This window comes from Dermacentor variabilis, chromosome 1 (assembly GCF_050947875.1).
Source record: "Dermacentor variabilis isolate Ectoservices chromosome 1, ASM5094787v1, whole genome shotgun sequence".
Lineage (NCBI taxonomy): Eukaryota > Metazoa > Arthropoda > Arachnida > Ixodida > Ixodidae > Dermacentor > Dermacentor variabilis.
The window spans coordinates 288,185,534-288,196,277 of record NC_134568.1 but is presented as its reverse complement, the minus strand read 5'-3'; the positions used below and the strand labels follow the sequence as shown (position 1 = coordinate 288,196,277).

Here is a 10,744-nt window from a genome sequence, read left to right as displayed (position 1 = left end):
CTTGCTTGCGTTTCCTTTCTTGAAAACGCCGCGCCCGCTACTTTCTTGTCGGGAATGCTATGTCATGCTGATAACGCGCATGCCGTTCGTTACTGGGAAGTACCGGGCTCGCCGCGTTAAAGAAAGGAAATGCGGACAAGACAGATGACGATTATCGTTGTGTGGCAAAAGGGTGTAATTTTGCTGAAGAGTGTAGGCAAATGTCCACCCTTTGGGGTGTACATTTGCCACGCAACGATAATCGTCATCTGCCTTGCTTGCGTTTCCTTTCTTGAAAACGCTGCGCTCGCTACTTTCCTGCCAAGAATGCTCTGTCATGCTGATAACGCGCATGCCGTTCGTGACTCGGAAGTACCGGGCTCGTAGCGTTAAAGAGAGAAAACGCGGGCAAGACAGGTGACGTTTACCGATGTGGGACAAGATAAGCCCCTAAGGGTGTAATTTGTTTTAAGAGTGTAGGTAACGCGAGAAAAGCCCCAAAGTATAACTTAATTTATACGCAGATATCTCTAGTTTTGCGGGGAAATAGTAAAATAAAACAATGTCTGCTAACTTCATTTCACATTTTTTTTTTCGATGCTCGCGGCAGCAAACGGTCGACATTAAATCTAGCGTGACGTATTTCCTGTTGCGAGCTTTCACCGAGTGTCCCCTCTTGTTTAATTTTGTTCCGTATGGGTCAAGCGCTTCGGCTTTTATACGTCAACCATCGAAGGTTCCTAGAGTAATCGCTGGCGTCCGCAGGTCTTCCAGAAAGTACTACAGAATTCGCGTCGCGCATACAATCAGATTAGAGAAGGTGCAGCGACAACAGACAACGAATAGAACCATCGATAACGTTCGAGAATATTTCCGATACATGCAGGCGCGTCCTGCGCTGACCGATAACGTTTAACATTTGTTAGACGGTGAACAGCGGTCACCGAAGAAAGCTAAAGCACACGTGTCAATAACGTCAACGAAGTTCTGTGGTTCTGTCTGGTCGGTAAAGTCAGCAGAGGATATTTAGGTCGAGTCGTCAGTGCAGCAACACCTCAGGGAGCTGCAGCAGTTAGTTTTCAGGGCAAGAGCGTCACAGGTCCATTGTGGACGGCGGGCCGGGCGGGCGACGAGCCTGAGGCGATAGGGTCGACGGCCGACGAGCTGGTGGCGAACAGGGCTGGTGACGACGGAATGACGGTGAGGAACTGTTCCATGCATTAGTAGCGTCGGCGTTAGGCGGTTTCTGGTCAAATGAAGGCTGAAAACGGCGTGGGCTCAGTCCGGAACGGTAGTAACCATAGATCGGTCGTCGAAGTGAGGAGGCGATATACAGGGTGTTTCGCGTAACTTGTGCCAACTATTTAAAAAAAAAAAAGTGGTTACCCGCAGTAGAATGAAACCAACGGCATATTGTTTGCCGTCATGTGGCGCTTCTTCGAGTATTCTTTTTTTATATTGCGCTTGATTCGTCGGTTATGTCATTATTTTAAATATTTACTTTAGGGCCAAGTACGTTTCGTATACGTTGTCATTCGAAAACGACCGATCCAATTTTTTTGTGGCAACGCATACAGGGTGAACACGGCTCAGCATGTCGCTCCGGGGAGCGCCAGTGCGTCCTAGGGGAGGTGCTTCCCGTTGTTACGTTTCGCCTACGACGCGCGGTTTAGCCGGCGCGATTGCAACAAAGCGGCAGACATTTTGGCCCGTTCGGCGTCGCCGCTACGCTCCCCGCCAGGCGTTTCCAGGCGTTTCCAGGCGTTTCCAGGCGTTTCCAGGCATGTTCCGATGCCACGTCTCTTCATGTGCGTGTGTGAGTGTATGTGCCATTGTGCCCGACCAGCGGCGATGCGACAGCAGGGGGTCACCTTCTCCTCCCAGTCATTGTGCCCGACCAGAGGCGCTACGAGAGCCGAGGTTACCTTCTCCTTCCAGTCATTGTGCCCGACCAGAGGCGCTACGAGAGCCGAAGTTACCTTCTCCTCCCAGTCTTTGTGCCCGACCGGCGGCGCTACGACAGTGTGCGTCACCTTAGCCCATTGTACAATCACGTGCTCGTCTATTGAGGGGTTCCTTCTTGCCCTCAACTGCGAGAGTATAAAAACAGCTGCCCCCGGACGCCAAAAAGCAGGGCTCCGATTTCTTCTGTTGAGTAAAGTGCTCTCCCGTCTCTCTACTTCGGTCAACCTGACCGCCAACTCTTTGCGATGTTAAAATAAACAAGTTGTTTTGTTGTTACCAGTCGACTCATGCTTTGCCGGGACCTTCGGATGCTTCCAGTTGTACCCCAGGCCGCCAGGCCAACGCTACCCTTGGGGCTTGCGACCCAGGTACAACCACGGGCGTCAGCGCCGAGTTCCCAACCGATCGCACCAGCGGTGCGACCACAACAATTCGCGCCATCGGTGCGATCCAAATAACTGTCTGCCAGCGGTGAGATCGCGACAACGGAGGCCAGCAGCGAAGAGATGCAGTTGACTGTATGCTGAGCAGCTCAACGACGATCCGGGAGCAGTGCAACGAGCCCTGTGTGATGACTGGTTGCCTGCAGCGGAACGACTGCGCTGAATTCCTGCCTGCGAGGTTTGGTGAGTGCGGGACTTTCTTCTTCTGAGCTTTGCCAGGCTTTTGTTAGTGTTAGAAACAGAGCTGGTAATTGTGGTTGTCGTTGCTGCCGGGTTAGTTTGCGGCAAGACAATAGTAAGCAGTAGAGAAAGCAGCATTCAGAGCAGCCATGGATTTGAAGTCGTTGCGCAAACCGAAATTGTTGGAGCTTGCAAGAGAGTTTGGTCTGGATGTCTCAGACAAACTAAGAAAACCTGAACTGCTAAAGGCTATTCTTGAGTTAGAGGCTGAGGATGACGAGCTGTCGGAATGCCTTGAGACCATTGAGGAAAGGGAGACTGCAAAAAGACAGGAGCGCGAACTTAAAGAACAAAAAGAGAAAGAAAAAGAAGAGCGCGACCGTCAACACGCTTTGGAAATGAAGCGTCTCGAGATAGAGATAGAACGCGCTCGTAATGGAAGTCAGGCACACGGTGCAGGAGAACGCATATTGTTCAAAATGACTGACCTGATGCGGCCGTTTAAGCTTGGAGAGGACATTGGTTTGTTCCTGGTTAACTTTGAGCGAACGTGCGAGAAGCAGGGGTTCTCTCGGGAAACGTGGCCACAGCGCTTGCTCACTTTGTTACCCGGCGAGGCGGCCGACGTAGTCGCTCGCTTGGATAGAGAGGAGGCAGAGGATTTCGACACAGTGAAATCGAGTCTTCTAAAAAAGTACCGGCTGTCTGCGGAGGCGTTCCGTCGGAAGTTTCGGGAAAATGAGAAAGGCAAAAGTGAGTCATATACAGAGTTTGCGTATAGGCTTATGTCAAACATGCAGGAGTGGCTCAAAGAAGAGAAAGCGTTTGGTGACCACGATAAAGTTCTGCAGTGCTTCGGGCTAGAACAGTTTTATAGTCGGTTACCGGAGAACGTGCGATACTGGGTCTTGGATAGGCCAGACGTTTGTACGGTGGCTAAAGCCGCTGAGCTAGCCGAGGAGTTTGTGACGCGTCGGGCTCGCGGAGCTAAGGACGGTCAAAAGGGTGAATTTGGCTCGAAGTTTGAGAGGCCGAAGTTCACACCCATGAGAGCAAAGGGGAACACGCGTAGTGCGGATGCGAGTGGAAGCAGTGCGACCGAACCTAAGGAGACGGCGGCAGCCGAAGCCGAACGCAGAAAGCGGTTCGAGATGAGGCAAGCGCGCGTTTGTTATACGTGCCAGAAGCCGGGTCACTTTTCGGCGCAGTGTCCGGAAACAACACCAAAAGTTGTGTTTTTTTCAATAGGCAGCACTGACGAGAACATGAAGCTTCTCGAGCCTTACATGCGAGACCTCCTCGTGAACGGGAAAGAGTGCCGAGTGCTTCGCGATTCCGCAGCTACGATGGATGTAGTTCACCCCTCTTACGTAGAACCCCATATGTTCACGGGCGAGTGCGCATGGATCAAGCAAGCCGTGGAAGCTCATAGCGTGTGTCTGCCAGTAGCAAAGGTGCTTATTGAAGGACCTTTCGGAGCGCTTGAGACGGAGGCGGCAGTGTCATCTATGCTGCCCCCCCAGTACCCGTACCTATTTTCAAACAGGTCCGATCACCTCCTGCGCGAGAAGGGGCTTTTGTTTGGTGAGGCTAGCGTTCAGGCCTTAACCAGATCGAAGGTTCGGGAGCTCGCTGCAAAGGCGGTAGTTGCGGGGCCGATGTTATCAAACAACGAAAAAGGGTCAGAGGCGCAGCAAGCCGATATTCAGAGCACGCCCGAACTGAATAAAATTGAGCCTGTAGCGTTGAAGGCGCCAGATACTGGAGAGGAAACGCCCGATGCGGGAAAGTTAGAAGAGCTATCTACTGATTTGCTCATCGCGCCTACGTCAGACGGACTTGATAGGTTGCTAAAAGTCAGCCGGTCGGCTTTGATAGCCGAGCAAAAGAAGGATGGTAGCCTAGAAAACATACCCTGCAATGTCAAGGAAGGTATCGCCAGGAAAAATGCGCGTTTTGTGGAAAGAGGTGGAGTCCTGTACCGGAAGTATCTAGACCGCAGAGGAGTGGAGTTCGATCAGCTGATCGTGCCTCAATGCTATCGTCAGGATCTGTTGCGCTTGACGCATGGGGGTTCGTGGTCCGGACACCTAGGAGTTAAGAAAACTAAGGACCGTCTCTTGCAAGAGTACTATTGGCCAGGGTGTTTTCGGGACGCAGACCACTTCGTGAGGTCATGTGACACCTGTCAGCGGGTGGGCAAACCAGGGGACAAATCGAGGGCGCCGTTGAAATTGGTACCTATCATTACGGAGCCTTTTAGACGGCTCGTTATTGATACAGTGGGACCTCTGCCGGTAACAGCCACGGGGTACAGACACATTTTGACTGTGATCTGCCCAGCGACAAAGTTCCCTGAAGCAGTGCCGCTTAAAGAACTCAGCTCAGTTGAGATAGTCAATGCACTACTGTCCATATTTGCGCGAGTTGGTTTTCCTGCGGAAATCCAATCAGATCAGGGCACAGTGTTTACTAGCGCTTTGACGACAACTTTTCTCGAAAGGTGTGGGGTAAAGCTGCTACACAGCTCAGTGTACCACCCACAGTCGAATTCCGTTGAGAAGCTCCACTCCGTCATGAAGCGCGTGTTGAGAGCCTTGTGTTTTGAACATCAAACTGACTGGGAGCTGTGTCTGCCTGGGGTGATGTTTGCATTAAGAACCACGCCGCATGCAGCTACGGGGTTTTCGCCAGCTGAACTGGTGTACGGTCGCTCGCTTCGGTCTCCGCTTCGCATGCTTCGAGAATCGTGGGAAGGCAGGGGCGACGACCCAGTCGTGGTGGAGTACGTGCTTAAGCTCCTCGAACGCTTAAGAAGGGCACAGGAGTTGTCAGGTGAAGCAATGGCAAAGGCCCAGCAGAGGGCCAAGGTTTATTATGATCGGACCGCCAGGGCCCGTCGTTTTGAGGTGGGCGATGAGGTCATGATATTGCGCACATCGCTAAACAACAAACTAGACGTGCAGTGGGAGGGCCCAGCACGAATTGTTCTGAAACTGTCGGACGTTAACTACGTGGTAAGTCTGCCAGGAAAGCGGAAAGCACAGCAAGTTTACCACTGTAATCTGCTCAAACCTTATAGACAAAGGGAAGCAGTGGTGTGCATGATGGTAAACGTTCCTGAAGAGCTCCCGGTCGAGCTTCCGGGACTAGGCTCAGTGACGAACAAGGAAGACACCGGTCAAGTCATTAGTGACCTTATCAGTAAAGCACCGCTGTCGCCTGAGCAGAAAACCGAACTACACCAGCTATTACAAGAGTTTCAAGGTCTGTTCTCTGAGAGGCCTGGTAGGACTTCTGTACTTACTCATGATATAGAACTTACCTCCCCAGAGCCAGTACGATCCAAGGCGTATCGGGTGTCACCCCGCCAGAGCGATATTATGGAGGCTGAGGTAAAGAAAATGCTACAGCTCGGTGTTATTGAGGCAGGTGAGAGTGATTATACCTCCCCTTTGATTTTAGTTGAGGTACCGGGCAAGGAACCTCGTCCTTGCGTCGACTACCGCAGGCTTAATTCCATCACTAAGGATCAAATTTATCCGATCCCTAACATCGAGGAGCGCCTTGAGAAAGTTAGTAGCGCTCAGTTTATTTCCACCCTATAGATCTTGTCAGGGGTTATTGGCAGGTTCCACTCACAGAAGAGGCTAGTAGGTATGCGGCGTTCATTTCACCAATGGGAACATTCCGTCCTAAAGTGTTGAGTTTTTGTTTGAAAAACGCGCCATACTGTTTTTCAAGCCTCATGGATAAAGTGTTGCGGGGACAGCAAGAATTCGCTTTACCGTATCTAGACGACGTAGCGATATTCTCCGCATCCTGGTCTGAGCATATGGCACACTTGCGGGCAGTGCTAACCCGCCTGCGCGAAGCGGGCTTGACAGTAAAGGCTCCTAAGTGCCAGTTAGCACAGGCCGAGGTTGTCTACCTCGGTCACGTGATTGGTCAGGGTCGTCGCCGCCCCTCTGAAATAAAAGTGGCCGCTGTGCGAGACTTTCCGCAACCGCGCACAAAGACCGATATTCGGTCGTTCTTAGGTGTCGCCGGCTACTATCAGAGGTACATTCCCAGGTACTCTGATATCGCGGCGCCCCTGACGGATGCTCTAAGAAAAACAGAGCCTCAAACAGTCGTCTGGGACGAGACAAAGGAAAGAGCTTTTAGCGCCCTAAAGAGTGCCCTAACAAACCAGCCTGTGCTACGATCGCCAGACTATACAAAAGGGTTCGTTGTTCAGTGCGATGCTAGTGAGCGAGGCATGGGCGTTGTACTGTGCCAACGGGAAAATGGAGAAGTAGAACACCCCGTCCTGTATGCTAGTCGTAAGCTGTCCAGTCGTGAGCAGGCGTATAGCGCCACCGAGAAAGAGTGTGCGTGTCTCGTGTGGGCCGTTCAGAAATTGTCATGCTATCTAGCCGGCTCGAGGTTTATCATTGAGACGGATCACTGCCCTCTCCAATGGCTACAGACCATCTCTCCCAAAAATGGCCGCCTCCTGCGCTGGAGCCTCGCTTTGCAACAATATTCCTTTGAGGTGCGTTACAAAAAAGGGGAGTCTCAACGGTAACGCCGATGGCTTAAGTCGAAGCCCCTAACGTAGGAATCAGCCTGAAAATTGTTTGTTACTGATGTTTTTCTTCCTGAGGCAGGATTGTTTAACATATTGCTTTTGTTTAGTGTTTCAAAGTGATGATATGCTTTCTAGTGCAATTTTCCAATTTGTGGACGCGTTCTGAGTGATGCTAGACTACTGTAAGGAACTAGGCAGTGGTATAAAAAGGGGAAAGAGCCTGGCAGGGCTTAGTGAGGGTTGTGCCGTGCTTGCTGACTGAGCGGTTGAGTTTCAGCGTAGTTCTAACGCTTGCCGGGAACGAGAACAAGAATGTGAACTCTCCCGAAGTCACTTTGCAGTGTCCTGTGCGAACCTGAACGAGAGAACGAGGCCTTCTCTGTGCGCTGCGCTCAAGAAACGTCGAGGGACGCCCGACTTCTGTTATGAGCATCATCGAGCGACATCCCTCCGGACAGCGGATGCAGTCCCCTGTCCATCGGGATCTCCTTCCCCCGGCGGGGCGGTCTGTTACGTTTCGCCTACGACGCGCGGTTTAGCCGGCGCGATTGCAACAAAGCGGCAGACATTTTGGCCCGTTCGGCGTCGCCGCTACGCTCCCCGCCAGGCGTTTCCAGGCGTTTCCAGGCGTTTCCAGGCGTTTCCAGGCATGTTCCGATGCCACGTCTCTTCATGTGCGTGTGTGAGTGTATGTGCCATTGTGCCCGACCGGCGGCGATGCGACAGCAGGGGGTCACCTTCTCCTCCCAGTCATTGTGCCCGACCAGAGGCGCTACGAGAGCCGAGGTTACCTTCTCCTTCCAGTCATTGTGCCCGACCAGAGGCGCTACGAGAGCCGAAGTTACCTTCTCCTCCCAGTCTTTGTGCCCGACCGGCGGCGCTACGACAGTGTGCGTCACCTTAGCCCATTGTACAATCACGTGCTCGTCTATTGAGGGGTTCCTTCTTGCCCTCAACTGCGAGAGTATAAAAACAGCTGCCCCCGGACGCCAAAAAGCAGGGCTCCGATTTCTTCTGTTGAGTAAAGTGCTCTCCCGTCTCTCTACTTCGGTCAACCTGACCGCCAACTCTTTGCGATGTTAAAATAAACAAGTTGTTTTGTTGTTACCAGTAGACTCATGCTTTGCCGGGACCTTCGGATGCTTCCAGTTGTACCCCAGGCCGCCAGGCCAACGCTACCCTTGGGGCTTGCGACCCAGGTACAACCACGGGCGTCAGCGCCGAGTTCCCAACCGATCGCACCAGCGGTGCGACCACAACAATTCGCGCCATCGGTGCGATCCAAATACCGTCGTCTGCTACAGCGCTGCAGCACTTCGCTCTAGCTTTGCTGTGAGTACACTTCACCAAACGCAGGTGACCGAAGTGGCTTCGCGGGAAAGCGCGCTTCATTCACTGGAGCATTTGCCGGTAGGTTTTGTCTACAGCTTGCGAATAGCCTGCTTATGCAATGTGCGTGAACAAAAACAAGCTTCTCCGCGCATAAACAACTTCGAGTTTTTTTTCTCCTTCTGAGTGGTGAAGGTAAAAGGGCAAATTTATTTTTTGCGTGCTCTTCATTAGGCTGGGGCGATTTTATTTTGCTGCCACAACTGTTGGTGCAGTGCATTCGGAAAAACTCGTCGGGCACGTGATGAGCCTGGCGCGCCGTTTCGCGCATCTCTTGATGCTATAATGAATTTGGTTGAATTAAGAAAACGACCGACAGTCGTCATACATTTCACGAAAAATTGGAGAGGGATTGTTCAATCGTGCATTTATACTCCATCATGTTTGTCATCGATTCTACCATTAAAGGGACACTAAGGACAAGTAACAAGTCGACATGGACTGTTTCAATACCATTTGAGAAACCTCGCAAGGCTTGTTTCGTGCCATGAAAAGAGTTAATTTACGAGAAAATCCCATCTGAAGGGTCTGAATACGTTTTTACGAAATTCAAATCTCCCTCCACGCATCCGGAGGGAGTGGTGATGTTGCATAAGCCATCACCAGCCTTTGCTGATATCGGTAAGTAAAACGGCGCCCGTCAGACTGCGGTACCGTGCCGAGACAGAGCGGCGGATTCGCCGCTGCAGCTGCTTTTTGGTCAAGTGGCGTAGACCGTTCGGGCATGCCGCGACACCAGATGGAACTTGAATTCTCTGCTACTTGCAGTGTGTGCGAGTTCCGCGAGCCAGCAAAAACCAGTGCATGCAGGGCCGCTATCTTGTACACGTTCGAAGAGCCGACGTTCGATTTCGCCTCACGCGATTGGACTAGATTGGCCTAGAGGCCGCGATATCGGCGCAGCCAGAACATGTACAAGATAACGGCCCAGGACTACGCGATAACGGAACTACTTAACCGCGAAAGCGTGGGCGGCGCAGAGTCGAGCGAAATTGAAATAGAACTAGACTAGTAGAATTTTATTTCGCCTTGTAATACAATACAAGGTCGTTTTTTGCAACAAGTGGTTGAGTATTAGTAACGGAATTTAACTGAGTGCTTTCGTCATCGGGCAGGTATACTTCAATGTCCCGGGGGAGTCTCTAATCATGTCCGGCATTTACCTCAATGTCTCGATTACTAAGCCTTTGTTCGCTATAATATTCACGCCATAGAGATTCTCGCGAATTAACCTGTCACTTTAGCTTGACTTAATATTTGCCTTTAGTGTCCCTAAGGAAGGCAAAAAAAGAAAAGAGTACTTCGACAGTAGCTAAAGGGTGACATCCGCTGCTCCACGGCTCTTATCGCCGAGTTAATGTTGCTCGTAACTGCGCGTGGGTCGCTTTAAGTGATGTGTATATATATAGGAAACTGCTCTCTCCCGCATAGCAACTGATTTGGGAGTAATTTTACGTGCCATTTTTCATCTTTCTAGATCCACTAAAAAGATGTTCACGTGCTACGTATTGCAGCGCTGTGAATCGCGGTTCGTGCTAAAGAACCGTGCGCGCCGACCATGGCGATGTGCAGCGGCCGTGGCTCTATAGACAACGGCTTCACAGCGCGTCAGCATCACTATGGTAGCACACAGAAAGGAAGCGCCGTCGTCCCTGATAAGCGATAGGCTCGACGCGTGGGTGACAGCGCTGCAATGCGATAGCACGCGAGCGCGGACGGATTGTTTTATTTCGTATTTCACGGGCTTTCCTTAAACGCCGAAAAAGAAAATGGACACGCCCAGCATGTACGTTGCCACAAAAAATTGGATTGGTCGCTTCTCACCTCCTCTACAACGTAACGAAACGCACTTGGCCCTAAAGTGAATATTAAAAATTTTGCCTAATTCATATTGGTTAATTACCGAACTAAGCGGCATATAAAAAAATACTCTAAGGGGCACCATGCACATGACGGCAAACCATATTCCGTTCGTTCCATTCAGCTGCGGCTAACCACTTTTTTTTTTTTTAATCCTTGACACAAGTTAAGTGAAACACCCTGTATACGGTTGCGGCAATGGCGGGCAATGTGACTGATTCGACGGCAGGCAAAGCAGATTGGTCGATGTCCATCATAAGGTCCATCAGTCGTGAAGTGGCATAGACCAGACGAAATTAACTTTGGAGTTTTCACGCACTATTGCTTGAACAAACGACACCGCGGGCACGCGGTT

General features: G+C 51.3%; 1 protein-coding gene across 1 annotated transcript in view; it reads left to right on the top strand.

Annotated features, from left to right (window-relative positions):
• The first annotated feature begins 1,097 nt into the window (after positions 1-1,097).
• LOC142566812 (NEDD8 ultimate buster 1-like) overlaps positions 1,098-10,744 on the top strand; it is a 74,445-nt gene continuing 64,798 nt past the window's right edge. Inside the window, exon 1 of the mRNA XM_075677705.1 lies at positions 1,098-1,179. Coding sequence (XP_075533820.1) covers positions 1,174-1,179 — 6 coding nt within the window. The 5' untranslated portion in view covers positions 1,098-1,173. The remainder of the gene's footprint in view (positions 1,180-10,744) is intronic.